The sequence below is a fragment of the Geospiza fortis genome, unplaced genomic scaffold (assembly GCF_000277835.1).
Source record: "Geospiza fortis unplaced genomic scaffold, GeoFor_1.0 scaffold171, whole genome shotgun sequence".
NCBI lineage: Eukaryota > Metazoa > Chordata > Aves > Passeriformes > Thraupidae > Geospiza > Geospiza fortis.
The window spans coordinates 5,157,929-5,180,590 of record NW_005054313.1 but is presented as its reverse complement, the minus strand read 5'-3'; the positions used below and the strand labels follow the sequence as shown (position 1 = coordinate 5,180,590).

General features: G+C 40.4%; 1 protein-coding gene across 1 annotated transcript in view; it reads left to right on the top strand.

Annotated features, from left to right (window-relative positions):
• The window catches only part of MYO5A (myosin VA), a 79,419-nt gene that overhangs the window by 51,979 nt on the left and 4,778 nt on the right, over positions 1 to 22,662 (top strand). Inside the window, 16 exon segments of the mRNA XM_031055852.1 lie at positions 1 to 35; positions 715 to 863; positions 1,993 to 2,106; positions 4,243 to 4,389; positions 5,122 to 5,175; positions 6,508 to 6,735; positions 7,766 to 7,774; positions 9,288 to 9,388; positions 11,873 to 12,071; positions 15,515 to 15,608; positions 16,682 to 16,828; positions 17,239 to 17,393; positions 18,565 to 18,654; positions 19,350 to 19,500; positions 20,335 to 20,617; positions 21,407 to 21,581. The exon segment at positions 1 to 35 is cut by the window's left edge and continues 56 nt beyond it. Of these exon segments, the coding sequence (XP_030911712.1) occupies positions 1 to 35; positions 715 to 863; positions 1,993 to 2,106; positions 4,243 to 4,389; positions 5,122 to 5,175; positions 6,508 to 6,735; positions 7,766 to 7,774; positions 9,288 to 9,388; positions 11,873 to 12,071; positions 15,515 to 15,608; positions 16,682 to 16,828; positions 17,239 to 17,393; positions 18,565 to 18,654; positions 19,350 to 19,500; positions 20,335 to 20,617; positions 21,407 to 21,581 (2,131 nt within the window).

Here is a 22,662-nt window from a genome sequence, read left to right as displayed (position 1 = left end):
CCGCCGCATCCATGACCAGGCCAGGGAAATAACAGGTTGGCTCTGTTCTCTTCATTCAGGTTCTCTACTTCATGCTACCTAGTAAAGCAACACTCTACTTCATAGATTGGGCTAATTTGCCCTAGGTTACATTCCTTTTTGTGCATTCATTTCTTTTTTTAAGAACTTGCAAATATGAGAATTGTTTACCATTTGAATTTCCACAAAATCTCAAGGGTTCGGGGCCTTTTTTAGGGGGCTGACTGTTCCAAAGCACTTCAATTTTTAAAAGGCAGCTCTGATATTTAATAGAATTTATCCACTACAACTATTCTGGCTGCTGTGACTGTGTAGGCAGCAGCCAGGAAAGCTTAACTCTAGATGTGAGGGCTGTGATGAAGGGAGCTGTGATGAGGAGGACCAGGATGCTTGAGGTGTAAAGCGCCTCACATTTTGCTTTACATAGCACAGCAACGGGCTAGTGCCTCTTCTTCCTTCCTCCTAGAATCACCTATAGAAGGTATTAGCAGAATAAATAACTGGGCTGAGTTTGCCAAAATAATGCTTTGGCCCTTCATATTTTTGTCTGAATGTTTGCCCAGAGAAGCACAAACAGCAGCTTCCAATGGCAGGCTGTTCCTCTGGTGCAGACACAGGCTGGTACCCCCTGCCTGGATGCCCTGCATGGTGGGAAGGGCTGGAATTCTCACTTGGGCTCCCTGCTGTGTGTGGCAGAGTCGATGGAGAAGAAGCTGGTGGAGGAGACGAAGCAGCTGGAGCTGGATCTGAACGACGAGCGGCTGCGGTACCAGAACCTGCTCAATGAGTTCAGCCGCCTGGAGGAGCGCTACGACGACCTCAAGGATGAAATGAACCTGATGGTGGTAAGTGCCTCCACAGCTCAGAAATCCAAAGCTGTTTACACCTGTGTTCAGGCAGAGTCTAGTGTGTGGAATTTGCCGGCAACCCCAACAAGGGAAGAGATGAGAATCATGATTCCATGTGTCAGAAGGCTGATTTATTATTTTATGACATATATTATATGAAAATAAAATTATATACTAAAACTACACCAAAGAAAGAGCAAGGAGACATCAGAAGGCTAGCAAAGAATGAATAATAAAATCTTGTGACTGCTCACAGCCTTGACACAGCTGGACCTGTGATTGGTCATTAATTAAAAACAACCACAAGAGACCAATCAAAGATGCGCCTGTTGGTAAACCATCTCCAGACCACATTCCACAGCCCTCAGATAGTTATTGTTTACATTTCTTTTCTGAGGCTTCTCAGCTTCTCAGGAGAAAAATCCTAGTGAAAGGATTTTTCAGAAAATATGTCTGTGACCCTAGTGGGATAAGTTGGTACATGCTGTCAGCTGTATGTGTTGGTGACCTGTACTTGAAAGGAGAATTTGTCCTTTTAAATCCTGTTTATTTTGATCGGTTCAGCCAAAACAAATACATTTAAAATGTGTTGTTGATTAAAAAAAAAAATTGTCACATCTGTGAAGAAGGCTGAATTTCTGCTGTGACTTTCCTGGTGGTATTACTTGTGCTATCCACCCTTATTTTGCTCTCAAGTTATTCAGTTCTGCTGGGGTTGTTCGTGACATCTTCATCCAGTGGTAAATTTCAAGTAGTCCTAGGAATGTTCTATGTGGCAGGAAAATAAAGTATTCCTCAATACAATGTCTATGAAGTTAAAAAGTGGCTGCCTGTGCTTCCTGTAATCCAAGTGTTTCTTTCCCACAAAGTGCTGCATCCTTGCTTGGTTCTGCTTTCTGCAGCACTCCTTGGTGGTGTAAGATCTGACCTGTCTCCGTGGAGTTGAGTGCTAACTGTATCTCACAGGCTTTTAGGTCTTTGGAGAGACCAAAGTCAAATATATGTCTCAGTTATGAAAATTAATAAGAAAATAACACCAAATATTCTAAGCTGAACTAAAGGTTGTGAAGAGACAGTGGCAGGGAAAGCCATGTACTGGTACTGATTTGTTCCACTTGCACTTCAGAGCATCCCCAAGCCTGGGCACAAAAGAACGGACTCAACTCACAGTAGCAATGAATCTGAATATACTTTCAGCTCTGAGATCACAGAGGCAGAAGACTTACCACTCAGGATGGAGGTAACGTTAAAAATCCCCCACAACTTTTCACTGATACATGGTTCGTCTCATTCCTTTCTCTTTTTTTTTTTTATAAGTGCTTCTGAACACCATATCCTTATACTGAGATATCTAATGCTTTAATCATACTTTCTCCGTTTCCTTTTAGAGAACACTTATTCCTTAGTTATGATCCTGTGTAAAAAGACTGTCAAAGTATGCTTTGAGTTTTTCTTGTATTACTGTAAGCAGAGAGTAGATGCTTGGCGATCCAGCTGATTTACATCAGTGAAACATTTGGTTGTCAGTGTTGGTAAGCACAATCACTTATTCAGGCCAAAGTGGGAATTCAGAGAATTCCCTGAGGAGCCTGCCTACTGTATAGTCAATGATGTAAAATGGCAAGCTGCATCCTTAGTAGCTACATGGAATGAGTTTCCTGTTGGGATGACAAATTCATGTTGGATCAGGTTTTCTCTATTACATAGAGAGGAATCAAACTCCCAGAATGGGAGTTTCCTTTGCATATGCAGCAATACAAATCCCAGAGTGTTTGGAAAAATGATCAGGAAGATGTTCAAATAATAGTCAGAAAGATGACTTGATTCAGCTAATGAAAAATAACCATAAATTTGTGGTGCAACTCCAAGGTATTGCTAATAGTTTCCAAGATGACTCCCCCTTCCAGCCCATCCCATCACAGTGGGACTGCAAACACAGAGCCACAGGGAGGAGGTCTGGCTTTGCTTGGCACTTTCCTGAGTTGAAGTTTTCTCTGTGCATCTCCTTAGCTGTGAGCCAGGCACAGCACACCCTGGGTGCCCTCTGCCTGGGTTAGGGATCTCCAGAGCAGCTTTTGACAGGCTGTCAGAGCTGCTTTGGAAAGCCTCCACAGAGAATGATTTTCTGCTCTGGATGCAGATATCCTGACGCACTGGGGCTGGCACAGCCTCTCTGCCCACTCTGTCATCATTTGCCTTCCCACTTATGTTTCTCACCTTGCATAATGGTTTCAGGATGATGCTCCTACATTCAAGGCTATTCAGGAGAAGGACAGTGCAGCTACATGTGATGGGATGTCACAAATGAGCCAAATGCCAGCTTTTCCTTTGGCTGGTAGATTTGCTGAATGGCTTTTCCAGAGCCAGCTTTGGGTTTTAGAATATGAATGAAGAAATGAACTCACACAAGAGTGTGAATGAGTGCAGCACTCTTTTGTTTAACCCCTCAGCATTCTCCAGTTCCAACTCTAAACTAACAATATAGATTGATTATACAAAACCACATTAAAAAATCGGGTCCACCTCAAGGCAAACAAGTAAAGCCAGAAAATTCAAAAGTCTCTTCCCATTTGCCTGAGCTGTTGGTGTGGTTTATGACTCTTCCCCTCAACAGTAAAAGGAGATGAGGTGGAAATGGCTGTGCTTGCTTGTTTGCTACAGTCATTAATATTAATTTTCTAGTTCCTTTTATAGGCTTTAAAATTTTATGGTACGGTTCATGGTAAATACTTTGATCTTCTCAGTACATAAAGTACAAAAAGGGTGATGGACAATTTCTAATGCATCTTCAGGTTGCAAACACTGGTCCTTGCCCAGAGAATAATGAAGAAGCTGATGAATTAGGCTCAGAACAGGCTGTGTAATTAGCACAATAAAAGGGAAAAAATACATTTTCTGTTACCAATTTTTTGTGTCATATCCCACTAAATTAACATTCAAATTGCCAGAGAGATTTCCCTTTAGCTGAAGAACTTACTGCAGAAATCATTGAAAACTAAACCAACAAACAAAAAAGCCCTTATTTAGAGTTGTTTCCAGGTGAGTCTAACCACAAACTTTTTCTTTTTTCTACTTTCCCCCCTTCAAACAAGTAAGACTATAAGGTATGCTTAGTTATAGACCTCCTGTCTGCTAGGTAGTACCTAGTGCTTTCTTTTGCTAGGCTTTAGGCTTAGAAACATTTTCTACTAGTAAATATTTTTTTAAAATAGTGTTTGATAGCTGATGAAATATTTTAGATAGTCAATGCTCAGAATCAAGTAACGTCTCCGTGTTCCTCTCTTTCCCCAGTCTGTTTCCCATCTTTACTCACTGTTGTGCTTCCTTGTGCTGTGGAAGGGGAATAGTTCTTGACTTGCCTCTGTTGTTTCTGAAGCAGGAGCCTAGTGAGAAAAAAGCAGCGCTGGACATGTCTCTGTTCCTCAAGCTGCAGAAACGGGTTTCAGAACTGGAGCAGGAAAAGCAGTCCCTGCAGGACGAACTGGACAGAAAGGAGGAGCAGGCTCTCCGTGCTAAAGCTAAGGTGGGCTCCGTGCAGCTGATCAAATGCTGACACCACAGTGTCCCTTTAGTAACTGTGAATGCTTGACTGGCTTTCACTAAATCTTTATCTTCCTCTAGCACTTGCTTTGCTTAATGACAAGTTTCGTACCGGTGCTTAGTTCTAGGGACTGGTTATTTTGTTTTCCAAGGTCCTTGAGATCCTCTCATGGAAGACAAAACAAAAAGTGCTTGGGACTTTGCTTAAAAAAAAAAAGACTGAAAGGCTGTTTTTATTAAGGAATAGCCATAAAGAAATCTACTTAAATGATGGAGAAAATTGGTAATTGCTCATTTTAGGCAGAAGAAGAAATGTTTCAACCAGGATGCATAACCAATGCACTGGCCTTAGACACCTTAGCTGATTGTAATGTAAATTCTCCTGATTTGGTCCCTTAGAACTTCTTAGAAAATTATGAAACCAGTTTTGGCAATTGTTTCTTATTATATTTCTACCAGTGAATTTCTTTAGCATACTGGGGTTCATGCTGCTCTGTTTCATTGCCAGTGACAGTATGTGATTTTATTAATATTGACCAATTATATGTCATAAACTCAGAAGTAAAGGAGACAATGCCAATATTCAAACTACAGCAGTTAGCTGTATCAGAATGAGTATTTTACAGTTTTAAAGGAAAATAATTTGAGTTCTCTTTTGTTTTCCTACCTCAGTGAAGGATTTTTAGTTTTCATAATTGTTTGTATTCATTCATAGGAGGAAGAAAGGCCTCCCATAAGAGGTGCAGAGTTGGAGTATGAGTCACTCAAGGTAATTCTAAAACAGAGGTTTCTGGGTTTTTTCTAGTAGGACTCTTGCCACCAATAGTATATGCTGGCATAGAAAATTACATCAGCCCTCCTGTTTCCAAATAGTAGCTGGAGGAATTAGAACAATTATTCCCCAGCAGTCATTGCATTGGACTGCTCTTTTTGAGGTGTAGAACGTGTGGCTGGGATGCAAAACAAAAAAATCCCCTAAGCCAGGGGGAGTTCTCTGTTAAAACACTTAGTACAGCTTGCAAGTTAATTTGAGCAAAAATACAGTGATAAATGTAGGTCTCTTTTTCAGAAACATTATTTAAATTACTGCCTATCTTACACCACTAAAACTAAAAATATTTCCTAATAGTGATGCAGAATTTTCTTAGCCTGCTGATCACTATTTGTTGTGAACTTTTTTTTTCTCTCCCTAAGAGGAGAATAAGAGGAAAAAAAGATTGGTAATTCTGTTTGCCATCAAATCTGTCTGGTTCATGTGGGTGTGCTCTGGTGTCAGAACCCAGGACATCCCTCTGGCTGCCCTCTTGAGCCCCTACCAGGGGGGCTCAGAGACCTTGGCATGAAGTCAAAGACACCTGTGCCTTTGATTTTAACCCATGGAGAAGATTACCAACTTTATGTGAAGATTTACAAGCCATGAGAGTTTAAGTAGAATGATAGTTAGTTTGTCACAGGGTGAAAAAGGAAAACTTTGGGGTTTTTAGAATGGGGGTTCAGAAGGCAAGATGGAGGGATTTGGGCGTGCCTTGTCCTTCTTCTTTCTTCTTCTTAGCCTCCATCTTCTGTGTGATGGTGGCACTTTTGGATTGGTTTAGAGTAGAAACACACTGTCTAACATAGGTGATAGGTATTGGAAAGTTATTGTAAATAAAGTACACGTTGTTTTTAGTATAAAAAGATAGCACCGCCCCAGGGGCAGTCAGTGTGCCACAGACCGACTTGCTAGACAGACCTCAGCAGATCAGAAAAAGAATGTTCTAGATAACAGAGAATAAACAACCTTGAAAACCACAGCTGAAGAATCCTGACTCCTTCTTCAATCCTGGGGCTAGGAAAAAGAGACTTTCCAGCACCTCGGGGTCATCTGGACCACAGAGACTCCGAGACTCTGGTCTTGCATTTCAGACAAAAGGTTAGTCCTGTTAGTGAAATCCTCCCAGCCACTATCGACCCTAGTCAAGGGGCCAGGGATACAGGGCAGATTCATGGGTTTCTTGCAGCTACACATAATTTTTACCATTTCTGTCCATAGTTTTGTACCTGTGGGTTACAGGCATGTTGCAGTGCTGCTGGGTGACAGAACTGTCCTTGTTTCTTACAGCGTCAAGAGCTTGAATCTGAGAATAAAAAACTGAAGAACGAGTTGAATGAGCTGCAGAAGGCCCTCACAGAGACACGAGCTCCAGAGGTGACTGCTCCTGGTGCCCCAGCATACAGAGTCCTCCTGGACCAGCTGACCTCGGTCAGTGAAGAGCTCGAAGTACGCAAGGAAGAAGTTCTCATCCTGAGGTCTCAGCTTGTGAGCCAGAAAGAGGCAATTCAGCCCAAGGTAAATCACACTCAGCAGGTAGGAGAGTTACCCTGCATCGTTAATATGCTTTATTTATTAACAGCCTGCTTGAAATGGCAGAAGAAAGTAGTCTAGGTTGGAAAACCTTCCTAAGTGTAATCTGTTGGTCCATTATTAGTGCACAAATCACAGCAGTCTGAATTAGGAGCTTGCATTAATCAGCCAGTCTGGGGTTTCTCTACCAGCACTCATGTGAAGATGTACCAAAGATCTGATCCCCTCCAGACTCCTTTAACAGTGCACAAATAATTCTCACTGGGAGCTGTGTCATTTCTCTATGGACTGGAAAATTGAAAGGAATTCTCAGGAATTCCTTTTAATTAATAGTTGAGCAAAAGGAACAGCTTGTTCTACATCTATATGATTTCAAGTCAGTAACATTTTGTAAAGATGACCTCTGAAGATATATAAGTTCCATACTATTGCTTGATAGGTGCTATGTGCTTTTATAGAAAAAAGAGTAGATTACAACCACTGAAATCATCACCTAAAAAGCTCTGATGACATAGCTAGGGAAGTAACAGCTTTGCAAATAAGAATCATTCAACCTGAAAAGGTATCCTGTAAATCAAGGAACTAGTAATTTCCACTGAACTGAGCTATCCTCTGTTTCATAACTGCAGCAAGGAATGAACAGATACGTCATCTTTCCTTTGCTGTTATGTCTATATTTGTCCTAAGTAAGCTGGGAGTCTGTGGTGCATGAAGATGTGTAAGTCTTGTTTGAAATGATTGACTGCAAAGAAAACAGAACACATTTTTGGGTAGTGTTTAGAACATTGTAAAGAAATACTTAGTAAATCTCTCAATAACATTCTCAGCAGTGGTGGGATGCAAGGGTTGATTTTACAGTGGCTTTGAGTATGAGGGAAATAGGAAGGTGACCTGTGGGATGGCCAGCAGCCAGTTTGCAGATAGCTTCTGCTTTTTAGGTTGGGCAGCTGCAGCACAGACAGATTATTTTAATGTTTTGTTTCTCTTCTTTCTTGCCTACCAATTTGATTGCCAGGAGGATAAGGTACACATTTTCTTCTACAGTTACAAACCAGAATTTCTAAATGCCAAAATAACCCTCAACAATATTGAGCTGTCATTTCCCTGCCTCTTAAGTAACCTATGTGTTCTTGCATTTTACCTTGAAATTATTGAATAACTTTCCCATTAATTCTGTGACCTCTGCATCCCCATCTTCATGCTTTGCACAGGGAAACAAGTTAATTCAAAACAAGCAGATGTAACAGTTTTGAACTGTTGGTTTGTGACAACCTGAATATGAAAGGAAGGATTTAGGAATTGGTCTAGTCAGCTCCATCATGTTTCTTGCTGACTATGTTTGAGGGATAAGGACAGTGATCTGGGAACCAGGCCTCTGTTAACTTGCAAAACCCTTATATTTCACAACAAATTAAGTGTCTATGGGATGAAGAAGTGCCTTACTTTAGAGTGTTTGCTGTCCTCAGCAAGCAAAAAACCTTGTGGGCTCACATTGTCATCTCTAGATACTGGATGGAAATTGCTGAGTGTTTGATTAGAAAATGTAGTTGTGTACGTGTGAGAGTATAAGGAACTGAACTGACACTAAATTATAGATGTTCAGGCTGCTAAAGCTTGATAGATTGGCAGGTGTGATACAGCACTTTTACTCTGGAGTAAATTAATAGTAGAAAAACCTCAAAGGTCTCATAAAGATGTTGGGAATAATTCTTTGAAGAGCTTACATATTTTATTGTTCTTCATATTGGATAACACAAATCATACTAGACATAGAGATCTAGGCTCCATCATTTATCCACAAAGCTGTTATTGTAAATACTTTACAAAATTGTGCTCATGAAAACAGCATCTGCTTGTTTTGAAAGTCAGAAAGTCAGAATTCCATCTCTTATGTTCATTAAAGTCCTGTGGTACTCCATGGCAATGACTCAGATCAGACTGGCCAAGGTGACTGTAAACATCTATTAAGTATTTCAAGTTTTACTGAAGAAAAAGCAAAAGTGCCATGATAAACATCCAAAACTGAAACAAAATGGTACTATGATGCTATCTAAATTAGAAAATCTCAAGCTCTTGTCAATTCTTTTCTGCTTTGACAGAGTATTTAAAATACATGAGTGAGAAATAGTTCTTATTTTTGAGCTTTGAAAGACTCCTTGTAATGCTATGTTTAAGAAATGCTAATAGAATTAAGCTGGCAAAACTATGCTGCTTTAGTTTTAGTATTAGCAGCTGTTCCTGGTAATTTGAATAAAATGCAAATTCAACGTTTATTTTGTTCCTTTTATGTGATGAACAAATGGAAAGAGATTAACATATGTACCCACTTATTAGACAGACCAACAGTTGACCATTTTGTATGCATTTGTTTTAAAAGATAAACCAAATGGGCATAGAAATTATGGACCAACCTCTTGCTCAGGTACCCACACTTATTTAATGTGGCTACTCAAGGATTAGCATTCCACATGAAGAAAACATGGATTCAAGGAGCACTTATGTTTTTAAATTTACTGGAATTATCATTCTTTTTCCAGCATACAATGACAGATGCCACAATCCTCTTGGAGGATGTACAGAAGATGAAAGACAAAGGAGAAATAGCACAGGCATATATTGGACTGAAGGAAACAAACAGGTACAAGTTCTTTCTTTATTTTGTGATCACTTGGGGTCTGCTGTGACACACTGTGACACATTGTGTTCAGTCAGCTCCATCCGTGTGTGTCTAGAGAACACTCATAGCTGGGGTTATAATTTGATTTCATTAGTAAAATTGTTGTGTGCACTATTTGAAAGGATTTGGAAATAATGGGGAAATGTAAAATCAGGCTTTCTGGATTTCCATCTTAGCCTCTAATTGCTGCATGACCCAGCCTGGGTGCCATTCCCCAGGCTGGTTTGTCACCCTCTGAAGCTCAGTGGTCACAATAGTCTGTGGCAATGTGTTTATTGTAACAGCCCAGAATGCTGTAACCAGCTGGGCTGTCACTGGGAGCTGAGTTGCATCATGAAGAAGAAAAACACATAAACAAGAAAAGTAATTTGCTAATTTTAGATCATTTTTTGTTTCTCTTTTATGGTAACTGTGATATATAGTGTGTAATGTCCTTGTCATGTCACCTCATCACCATCACATGTATCTCTTGTATTTTTTTAAACACGTTTCTTGAAAGGCAATCTCCCCAGGACTATCATATGCTGAATGAGGACGGAGAACTTTGGCTGGCTTATGAAGGGTTAAAACAAGCCAACAGGTTACCAGACTTCTCAGAATGGTTTTTTTTTCTTCATTTGCATCTTCTTTTCTAGCTAACTGTGCCCCTTGCTATGGGTTTGCTTTAGCTACAGTACTTCTATTGCTTTAACAGCTAGAAAAAAATTCAACACAAATTATAGAAATTAAGGAGTTTCCTCAAACCTAGTCCCAGAAGCTTCCTACTTGTCAGGTTTTATCATTTAAAAAGTTTAAGATGGCACAACATAATTCATGAGAATACATAATTCATAAGAATATTTGCACAGAAGTAGACTGTAAAATACCAGAAGCTCCACAGCTGGAAAGTATTTGTAGCCATGTGTGCCTTTACACCATACTTACACATGCTATTTGTGTGCCTTTACACCAGGTTTCAAAATTGGTGTTCCTTACAGTTTTTCAGCCTAAAGAAGTACAATCATTTTAGTAATTATTAAACTATTGTTTAAGTAGCATCAGTGTACTCTTAAATTTCAAACTGAAACGGGTCTTACTCTCCTTGTGTCTCAAGGTCAGTAAATTAAACATTCTTCTCCCATGTCTCTCCATGCCAGATTCAAAATCTAAGTCACAAAGAAACCACGAAAGAGAAGTAATCTTCAGTTCCTCATGGTGCTGTTGGAGCCCCAGTGGGACCACTGTGGTCCCTGCAAGGACTGTGCTGGTCATGGGATGCTCTGGCTCTGTGTGCTCTTTGGTGTCCCTGACTTCCAAAATGCTCCCTAGTCCTGCCCTGACAGCTGATTCACTGCACAGCCCTGCTGGTGTGCTTCAGTGACTACAGAAAGTGGTGTTTTGCCATGACTGCTATAACTAAAGTCTTTCCTTTTCTGGTTCTAACGCATTCTGCCCCTAACATTGTTGTGTAACCCTGTGAAGATCTAACCTAGAGCAAGTGTTCTGCAGACAGGATGGGAGCTGGTTTGCTCTGTGCCTCTTGCCTCTTGTCCTGGCACTGTAGAGACAAGAAGTTTTATATTAAATGGCAGAGCGTTGCAGGTGAATGACTGTTTGCCCTTGTGTGCTTCATCAGTCTAGTTACTAATAAGTGTTCCTGCCTTATGCATATTTAAACCCTGAAATATTGTCTAATTGAACACTGGTAGTCACTATTATTGTAATTTCCTGTGTGTGTGCAAAATTATGAGTCAGAGCCCTTGGACAGTGCCTAGCAAGCAGGAGTAGCTCCCCCAGCACTGCCTGGCAGGAGGCTGGTACGTGTTATCCCCACTTCACAGTGAGAAAAACTTGAGATGTGATGTGCCCAAGGGGAAAGAACGAGTTAGTGGTGAGGATAAAGCTCCTGGATTTCAGTCTTGAGTCTGATTGTGTTGTTGACCTTTCATGCATTAAGGACAACCTTCTGAAAAATGTTGGGTATAATGCAAAAATAAAGATTATCCATGCGCATTTGCAATTAAATGGTTTCTGACTGAAAAAGTTAACTAAAAATGTTTTCCATTGATAATATTGCAAGGTGCTAACTTAAGTGAACATAGTGTAATTTTCATCCAGGATTATTTGATTTGTTTAGAGGTAAAACCTCTTTAAAGCCCTTTCAGTCAATCTGAGAAGACTTAGCTTCACATTTATTGCCACAGTGGCACCCTCTACAGTCCGTGTTCAATGGAAGGAAATGCAGAGCAGTGTCACAATTAGCTTCTCTCTCTTCACTTTTTGATCTTGCCAGCTTAATTTAATTAGAAGGCATACTAAAGGGTTTAAAGAGTACTTTGCCTTTTTCATTTTCCTTTGCAAGCCATGGCTAATTGTTCCTGAGCAGCAGCTAAAGCTTACACTCCCTCTGAGAGCCGGGGATGTAACTTTGAGCTGCTCACACAAACTGTTGCTCACCCTCCTCAGGCTGCTGGAGTCTCAGCTTCAGTCTCAGAGGAAGAGCCACGAGAACGAGCTGGAATCTCTGCGAGGCGAGATCCAGAGCCTGAAGGAGGAGAACAACAGGCAGCAGCAGCTGCTGGCGCAGAACCTGCAGCTGCCTCCCGAGGCGCGCATCGAGGCCAGCCTGCAGCACGAGATCACCCGGCTGACCAACGAGAACCTGGTAAGGGAAGCAGGGCTGCGGGAGCAGGCAGGGGCACTCACACACCTGGCACACCTCTGGCACCTTATCATTCTTCACACGGCAGCTTCCTGCAAGAAAATTGCACAAGGGTGGTGGTTTTCTTGAGTGTAAGCTAATGGGAGATTAGCTCCTGAAGTAATAATGTTTCAGGAGATTGGTTTGAAGTTTGGGGCATGGAGGAAGCTTCTGGATCCCAGCTTCCAACTGGTGAGTTTAGTCATGGCTAAATAGAATGTTGATGTCCAGGGAAGTCATAAAAACTAATAATGCCAGGGAGGAGTGTTCCCCTGAAATATGTTAGTTTGTTTATTTCATTGAAAAACTCTGATGTAATTCTTTAATTATTAAATGTAATTTATCTTTCCATTTCTCTCTTCCCTGCCTGAAGCTGCACAGATTATCCACCATTTTGTGAGCTCCAGCTGTTCAGTATGTTTTGAAAAAAGAAATAGTTCCATAAAAAGAAACTTGGTTAGAAGTCACTTAGCTAGTAGCTGGTATTCCATGTGTGCTGCACAACCTTTTTGTGTGAAGGAAGGATTGGGCAAAACTCCCTACCTTCTTCCACAAAGGAGTATGTTCATCCTATGTGGGCTACTTCATTTCTGGGGATATCTTCCAAAGAGACCTGTATTGACATGTGTTTGGCTTGTTATTGGTAAAGGGAAACAAGCTACTTCAGCCAGAAAAACCCTGGCTGTGAGTGCCATTGCTTCCTCCAGACAAGCCAAGGTGAACTGTTTCCTGCTAATGTACATGACAGAAGTTATCACTGATGGGGTCTTGTCTTAATACCAAAGATTGTGAGCAAAGTATCAGATAATTCAGCTGATCCATGTTGGCTAAAAGTGTAAGTTTGCCTCAGCAGCCACAGTTTCTCACAAAGGTAGATGGTGAATGTTTGTGTCTTACCAGCTCCCTCCTGCTGCTGTGTCATATGTTACAATTTTTAGCCATTTTTCCCCCCAGAGACCTACTCATCACATCGTGTTCCCAAGACAACACACAGTCATGTAATTACATCCCAGAGGAGTTGTCTTTGTTTTCAAATACACTGAATGTAATTTTGTTTGTTAAATACAGACTCGTTCCTCGGTATTTCCCGTCAGATGTTTGAGTATTGCAAGTCCACTCCAAGCCAGGTGTATGTTTCAGTTCCACTCTGAGCCCTGGAGTGGAAACAATTTGCAGCTTTCCAGATGCCATGTTAGAATTGTAGTGCTCACTGCTATCCCATCTTGATTAGCATAAGGAAATGTCCTGTCCCTGTTCTCACAAAGGTTGTATTCCATGCTTTCACAGTCCTAGTATGGCCCATTTTTAAAAGATCTGACTGTTCTGCAACTCACCTCCATCAGCTTCTCTCTGAGGGGTGCTGGCATGAGCACAACTAAGGCCTGGAGTACCTAAAATCAGGAGATTCTTATCTTGTTGTATTCTGATTTAATCTGTACAGTGCTCACTGAAGTTTCAGTGTCTCAGAGGGAGGGAGGAAACCAATCCTGTCCCTATTTTTGCAGTTTTATGAGGAGTTGTATGCAGATGATCCCAAGAAGTGTCAGTTGTACCGGATTTCCCTTTACAAGAGGATGATTGTATGTAGCTCACGTGAACCCTGTTTTCTGTTGTCTCGGTCGCTGTTTCTGAAGCACTAATGAAAAGCAGGCTGTCTCCTTTTCTCCCTTTCAGAGGAAATCCCCCTGCAGAGAGCTTCACGATGCCAATTACTTCCTTCACTGCTTTTTTTGTTAGTCTTAGTGTCCTTTGTGTAATCTGTGTTTCTTTTTGAGGCACGGTTTTGTTACTAATACGAGCCTTGCGCTGTGAGCAAAGCAGTTTATTCTTGAATACTACTTAATACTGCCCTGGAAAAGAGGTACTTGATGTAAAAGATGTTCAATTTTCAAAACTACTCCTTATTTTGAAACTTTGATACATTTAGATTCAGTTCAGAAAAGCAGAAGACTGATCATACAGGTCCTAATCAAGGTGAATATGAATGTGAGCAATCTAGTCACAGATTCAATTTATTCTTATTTTAATATTTTTCAGAAATGCAAAATATGAAGAATGACATTGATGATAATATTTTCATAGTAATTAAAGACAGTACCATATGTGAACTTGACAGAATATAATTTATGAGTTTCCAGATCTTAATGAGACATGAAATCTGTTAAATCTGTTTAGAGGAACCATAGAAAAACTTTATTCATCCTCACATAGAAGTTGTTCTGAAATCATATCCCTTCCCTGATACATTCAAAACAGTCTGTTGAAATCACATGTATCTTTTGGTTAGTTTCAGGACAAATTGATTCATCTGACAACAAGTATGTAGTGTTATTAAGAGGATTTCTGTTGTGAAATTGAACAGTGCTTTGGATGTGAAGCATGGCCTCGATTCTGTTGTCAGCAGGCCTAATGTCTGACTGCCCAAGTATGTTGTATCAGCTTGTAAACTCTTTTACTACGTGATTAAGGCTTGTGCCCATGCTGCACTAAAATTTTTCTTCAGAAGAGATGTAGTTTCCCAGATGATGATTTTGATGCAGAGAGTTTACAATCCCTTATGTTCCTACCAGTGCCAAGAATAATCCTCCTGCTTAGGAGATTTTTCTTCTGAGCTGCTTTCCAACACTTAACCTGGAATGGCTTTCGGGTTGTTTGAGTTTGATGTTTTGCTTTCTTTAGAATGACTTTCCCTTTTTTAATTACACGATTATTTTATGAATGTACTACAACAGATATGTTACAGAACTATTCAAAGATAGGCTTCTGGGGAGTGTTCCTTTGAAGGACAAATACAGTTTATTAAAAGAATAGGACTTTTAGGTGCTAGATGTTATTCAGGTACAGAATAAAAATGTGTAAGAAACCAGTTTCAGTGTAAGGAAATGTGATGACAGCAAGAAATGTTGTTTGGATGTTTGATTTGGTAAATTTGAGTGCAAATTATGGTCTTTCTAGGAATCTCTGTCATCCTCTGATAACATGGATAGGTCTGAATAAGGAGTGAGTCTTAAAGACAGGAATAAATGATGCAGAAATACAGGATAGCTGTTTAATAATAAAGAAAATATTTTCTTCGAGGCATTTGGAACGAGCAGGGAGGAAGCATTAGGGAGATATGTTTGCAGCAAAATATCTTCTGCTGTATGAACTGACCTCATTCTGAGTGTCTGCAGAATCTACCTGCCTATGAGCTTTGCCTCTGTCATGCTGCATATAACTTAATAATATTTGCAATATTTGGCTTTTGTTATAGGCAGTGTACCAGCTTGCAACCCTTGGCCAGAGGATGGCACTTCTCTTCAGCTTTCCTCACTGCCTCATAACTCTGTAACAGCACTCTTCTTGTCTCTGTCACACGCTCCAGGGTTGTCCCCATATCTTAATCCTTCCCTTATTTGAATTCACAGGATTTAATGGAGCAGCTGGAAAAGCAGGACAAAACTGTTCGCAAGTTAAAGAAGCAGCTGAAAGTGTTTGCCAAGAAGATCGGTGAACTCGAAGGTACTTTTGTATTTTGAGAGAAAGATTTTGGTTTACTTTGTGATCTGGTTGTCATCATACCCCATCTGTTTTAGCACTTGTGAGGTCTTCAGTAGCTTTGGCTTTGGTTGATTGAAGAAACAGGATGTATGCTCAGACCTCTGTGTTCCTTTATGAACCTTTAGAAGATGAGAAAAGGAGATTGGTGTTTCTCTGAAGGCAGAAAGTATTCAAACATAAAGGAAGGTTTCCTGCAGTGTTTGTGAACTCAAAGACAGTATCTGGTTTTGCCAAGAGAAAAGCAATACTAAATATGAACCAGGCAAAAATTAGTTACCCAGTTTTCCTTTGAATGTGAAGGTTAGTTACTCCAACTAAGTGGTGCTTTAAAAAAATATTAAAATACTGTTCAGTTACTTCTCTTGACAAGATCACAGTAATGTTCATACATGATACAGAGTGGGAAAATGCTCCTGAAAATACAGTTTGGTCTGTGTTTATTGCCTAATTAACTTAGAAAGATGCAGTAAGTCTGACTGGGATGGAGTTAACTTTCACCACAGCAGCCTGTGTGATGCTGTGTTTTGGATTTGAGTCTATAACACTGCTGGAAACACACTGGTGTTTTGGCTGCTGCTGGGCAGAGCTGGACAGTGTCAAGGTTTCCTTTTTTCCCCACTCTGTCCCCTCAGTAAGCTGAGGTGGGAGGGCACAAGGGCACACAGCCAGGCCAGCTGTCCCGGGCTGGCCAAAGGAATATTCCCTATGCTGCACCTCCTAATGTCAGGAACCACAGGAGGGGGTTTTGCACACAAGGTAGCTCTTGTTTGAGACTGGCGGGACATCAGTTCCTTCAGGGTGGGGTTTTATCATGGGTGATTGCCTCTGCTCTGCTTCCTGCCCCCCCAACCCCATTTCCTTCACTTACTAAAACACCTTTTTCTCAACCAATGAGTTTTCTCAGTTTTGCTCTTAATATTCTCTTCCCTGTCCTGCTGGAGCCAGGACTTTCCTAAGGAATGTTTCAGAAATGTCTCTGCCATGTATTGGTTTCACTGGAAAATGTAATATTTCTTTCCATTCTCTCTCTGAAGTGGGCCAGATGGAGAACATATCACCTGGACAAATCATTGATGAGCCTATTCGTCCAGTTAACATTCCACGGAAGGAAAAGGACTTCCAAGGGATGTTGGAATACAAGAAGGAGGATGAACAAAAACTTGTCAAGAATCTTATTTTAGGTAAGCATCTTTCTCATTTGTGGCCTTCTCTGCTTCCATACACTCTGAAAAATGAATGATGAGAACACAGAATTTGCATTAGGAAACGAATAGCTTATTTTGGTTTTGACAGTGTTCAGTTTCTCTACAGTTCATAAATGTGTATTGTAATCTAATTATCCCTCCTGATGAGTACAGTACATATTAACATGCCTGCATATTTTAAGCAGGCACTTATATTTTCTTATTCTGTTCTTTTACCAAGAAGGTGGCCCTTAGAGTTTTGCTGAGTTTTCACTGTCCAAAGATGTACATATATATATATACATATACTTGTATATGTTATTAACTGGGGAAGTTGCAATTACCTCATATAACATCTTCCAGTGACTTGACACTTAACAAGACAATGTGTGTTTGTTTTTCCCAAGAGCTGAAACCACGTGGGGTAGCTGTCAACCTGATTCCAGGACTCCCAGCGTATATTTTGTTCATGTGTGTGCGCCATGCAGATTACCTCAACGATGACCAGAAAGTGCGGTCCTTGTTGACTTCCACTATCAATGGCATCAAAAAAGTGTTAAAGGTTAGTTGGTCTGCTTAGTTTAGAAAAAAAAAAGTTAATTTAAAATTTGCTTTTGGTTCTTTGTTAGGAGAATGAGGAAAAGGCTTTCAGTGAATTGGCTCTGGGTTTGTCATCAGTGAACTGCCACTAAAGTCCCAAGAGTTGTGTTAAATAACAAATTACATTGCTGGCATTTTATCCCTGTAGTAGCAGAGATGCATTGAATTAATGGGAAAAGAACTACCTTCTTTCTGTTTTGAATGGTCTCCCTCCTCTGAAGCTCAGCTCATAAAGTTTTGGATGTAGTCAGAGTTTGCAGAGTGAGTCTTTGTTTATCTTCTCCAGAGCTTAAATAAACAGTTTCATTTGCAGTTTTGGTTAACAGATTCCTCATTTGCTTCACCTACAGATTACACTGATGATAATATGTTATTGCCCAAAGTCTTTTCAAGAGCTGGCTGGGAGAGTTCAGCCCAGGTGTATCTTGAAGGCATTATTCAGACATGAATATGTTTTATGCTTGCATGGTTTTTTATTTTTTAAATGAGAGAGATGTGTCAAAAGCCAAGCCTTTAATCAAACTACAAGTTTTGAAAAAATACTTAGTAAACAATGCTGCAGGAGCTTTGATATCCTTAGGAATTTTTGAACATTTTTAAGTGAAAGAAGGGCACACTGTGGAGCTCTAGAGCTGCTCAGCATATACTCAATCCTGTGTTCTTTGGTGAGAAGGGTTTGTTGTTTTGTTTCATTTTCCATTTCAGGCTGCCAAAATTGTTGTGATGTAAGTGGCATTCATCAAAACTGAATTGTTCCCTGCTCCTCCTGCTGGCTCTGTATCATTCTAGTCTTCCCCACTGGGCTCTTCACAAGAGTCATTGGGTATTTTGGGAATACAGTCACATTGCCCTTTGATTTCTGCCCAGAGCAATTAGGATGGGTCTGTAAAACACAGAAAGATCATCCCTGTGGAGGAAATAATTAGTGAAAAATACTAAGGAAAAGAGGGAGGGTGTTAAATGGCACTTTGCCAAAACCCTTGCTTTCCTAATACACTGCAATACACAGTTTTGCAAAACATCGGAATGAGGATCTACTAGAAAGTGTATTTTAACCATTTAGTTGTGTATCTTGCATTCTGTTTTATTTCTCCTGCCAGTCTTTGCTGAATTGTGTTTGTTTTTATCTTCAGAAAAGAGGAGATGACTTTGAAACAGTGTCCTTCTGGCTGTCAAACACCTGCCGGTTTTTGCACTGTTTGAAGCAGTACAGTGGAGAAGAGGTAAGCAGTGCTTTTATTCTGGTTTCTCTTGCTCTCCAGCACTGTTGTCAGCACTGCTCTTTAACAAATCTTGTACAAAAGATCTAGTCATAGTCTCTTAAAATGGCTAGACCTTCTGGAATGATGGTGACAGCATCAGTGGAAAGCGCAGGGATGTAAGAGTTGAACCAGCTTCCCTTTGTTGCAGGCTGGGACCCAGAGTCTATTGGGCTCCCAAAAGGGCCAGCTCAGATTAAGCAGGAGGATGTGGCAGCTGCCATTATGGTTTTTAGCAATGATTCACTGCACTGCCTGTCAAAAAGGCCATATTAAGCCTTTTAGCCTTTAGTAGACCAGTTGATGTTTGGAGGCTGTGATATGCCCAATTCCTCTTTCAAGCTTAATTGGGCCTTTGGCCATAGCTGGCCAGGTGAAAATGCCCATGCTGGAGTGGGGAGGTGTCTTGCCTGCCAGAAAGCTGGCAGAGTTGTTCCTGTATCACAGACCTGAAATTTTGAGTTAAGGAAGCAGGTGCTGTGGGCATGACGCTTGAAAAGCAAATCCTAGCATTAGCCTCAAAGTTCCAAACTAAAATTTTGAGGGGCTGTGACTTAAGGTATTATTTGTCAGTTGCATGAAAGAAAATGCAAATACCGGGTTTATGTAATATTTCTGTGCTCTACTGAAGCATTAATTTCTGTTGTTTATGAATGCAGGGGTTTATGAAGCATAATACACCTCGTCAAAATGAACACTGCCTCACTAATTTTGATTTAGCTGAATATAGACAAGTTCTGAGTGACTTGGCTATTCAGATCTACCAACAACTTGTCCGAGTGTTGGAAAACATTCTGCAACCAATGATTGGTAAGGCAAAGTTGAATTCCTTAGAATTCACAACATAGTACCAAAATGAAAATTGTGATGCTGGTAGTAGGTGTATCTTGTATTTCTTCCTAAACAGTAGAGTTTCATTAATAGTTCTTGTGGTGTTCTGTTCAGAGATGACAAAGGACTATTCTGGACAGGTTGGATTAGAGGAAAAACTAAACTGTGACTGGTTCTTCTGGCAGTGCCAGAATAAATTGGTATACCTTATGCATGCTTGGCATAAATCAGGCATGTGCAGGAAGAAGCTGTCAGGACAATCTGATCTTTGTTACCCTGTCTGTTGGGAAATATCCCATGGAAAAATAAGACTTCAATTATCTGAGAACTCTTAATTGAATTTAATATGGAAAAAATGTTTAGTTGTTGTTACTGATAGCAGTGAGTAATTAAATCACAAGCAGTGATAAAGCTAACATTCAGAGAGGGTTGTTTTTTTTTATTAAGAATACTTTTCATTTGCATTCAGACAGGATTCCCACAGAAATTTTCATGATGTTTTCCAATCACAACATTTAAAAGAATGGAGCAGCTCTCAGTTTGCTGACTCCATTGCTCATATGATGCTAAGAGGAAAAAAGTACTTTCCTGAGCTAGAGTCAGACTGTCCTTTTAAACACACATGCTGGAATCTTTGTAAAAACCCCGTGAACTTAGATTTTGCTAAACATAGTGGGACACAATTTCTGGAAATCGTGGCAAACTGTGGCTAGCAGAAAGCCCAGCCTGATCTCTCTGCTTTGCTGTCTTGCCTAATATCCTTGAGTATCAGCAGTTTTCAGTCATTACAATAATGGTGCCAACCAAATGCAGTTTCAGGAATGCTGGAGCACGAGACCATCCAGGGTGTGTCAGGGGTGAAGCCCACGGGGCTGCGGAAGAGAACGTCCAGCATTGCTGACGAGGGCACCTACACCTTGGACTCCATCATCAGGCAGCTGAACTCCTTCCACTCGGTGATGTGCCAGCATGGCATGGACCCAGAGCTGATCAAACAGGTGGTCAAGCAGATGTTCTACATCATTGGGGCTGTAACACTCAACAATCTCCTCCTGCGCAAGGACATGTGCTCCTGGAGCAAAGGAATGCAGATAAGGTGGGACAGTTCTCTTCAGTGCACTGATGGAAAGCTTATTGAACTCTTGACATTGCTGAATATCATTTTGATGGAGCTGCAGATATCTGGAATATCTGTTTTTCCACATGCAAACAGGTGCAGATGGTGTTGAACTGATTTGGTGAAATTTGGTTAAAAACAACTTAGTTGACTTTGGCCAAATCCTGCCTGACATTCAAGGAAATGTGGTAGAAGCAAACCAAAAAGTGTTTCATTATCAAGTGGGAATCAGAGCTGTAGGTGAAATGTTGGTAATTGCTTCCTCAGCTTTTAGAGAAAACTAGCAAACATACTTTCTGCTTTTTTTTGTATACTGGTGGTGCAGTGGATGCCTCTTTGTTTGCTGCATCCTGAGGTAAAGCCATCTGAATCATCTCCTGCATTTCACACCACTTGTTCAATGGATTTTGCTGGCATACATCAGGAAATTTAGCCAGGGCATTCCAGTCCCTCAAGTTACATCATAAAGCCTCACCATACTTCAGCATGGACAAAATCTCATTTGCCTTTCTTTTTGTCACATTCATGCAATTAATAGCAACCGAAACAAATGGGAAAGACTAGTTAGTGGAAATCTTTGACCATAGTTTCTGTTATGAAAGTCAAAATCTCTGCCTTAATTGGAAGAAAACAGTGTGAAGACAAAATAACAAGACAAAAAAACATGTAAGGACAAAGAAGCAGCACTGGGAAAGGGAAATTGCACATGGTTTCCATTTATCCATAATCAGACATTAATGTTCTTGATGCTCCTGCCTCTTTGTACAGATACAATGTGAGTCAACTGGAGGAATGGCTCCGTGATAAAAATTTGATGAATAGTGGGGCTAAGGAAACCCTGGAACCCCTCATCCAGGCTGCACAGTTGTTGCAAGTAAAAAAGAAAACAGATGAAGATGCAGAAGCCATATGTTCAATGTGCAATGCACTGACCACTGCCCAGGTGAGCAAATCCTCATTGTCTGTCTTGCTGTCCCTCCTGAGCAGCTCTCTGCTCTGCTGGTGTTTGCTATCTCTGCCAGCACTGCTGTCACACATGAATTGGGGGTTTCTTACTTTGTTTTGCTAAAACAGATTAAGTTGGAGTGGTGAAAAAAGGACCAGACCCTTTTGAGTCTGATGTTTGAGATAAGTTTTGGACAAATGAGAGGAAGCTCAATAGATTGTGCAGGGTGCAGTGCTGTACAGTCTCTCAGTTTTTGGAAATCCTTAGAGAAAAGTCTTCATTGAAAGACATCTCTGTACTCCAGACAGCTCTGCCTAGGGTAGCAGGAATTGATCTTCCTGCCATCAGAGTTGGTATCCAGCCAAGCTGATGGACAATTCAAACAGAGCTGTTGTCTGTGAGTCTGCAAACAAGAGTCTCAAGTTACTGTACCCATTAGCCTCAAAGGCTGAACCAAGTGGGTCTCAGTAAACAGACTCCTATTTAGGAAAGCTCGGATTTTGTAGATATGTTGCACTTCTTTTCAAACCATGCTACATTTGCATAGAGCTTGACCAGGAATAAATGGACCCAAGCATCTTTGATGCGTACTGAACAATTCTCACCAGGAAAAGGAAGAATTTTCCCTATTTCTTTCACTGTTGTGTCAGCACTAGCAGTTGCATTAATAAAGCCATTTTGATTTATTAATTCACATTACTGCAAAATCACTTTCTACTGAATAAGAGTTAGAATTCTATGTGCTGTGTTTTAACTTTTTAACAAAATGTTTTGGTTTTTTAATAAAGGGAATAGTAAAAAACAAAGAGAATTTTTAATAGATTTTTTCACCTGTATTATTATTTAAAGTCTTTGTTATGTAATTCTTTCCTTTGGTGGTTTTAGCCCTGTTTTTAGAGAAATAGCTCACTCTCTTGAAAAACAGAGAAGTTGTAAGACTACAGGGTAAAAATTAGGGTGAGAAATACATCATGTTTTTGGGGGTGGGTAGGAACACAATCAGTTACTTCTCATGTGATTTTTCCATCATTTGGTATTTTCATCACATATGTAGAAATTTAGGGTTTCTACCTCCAAA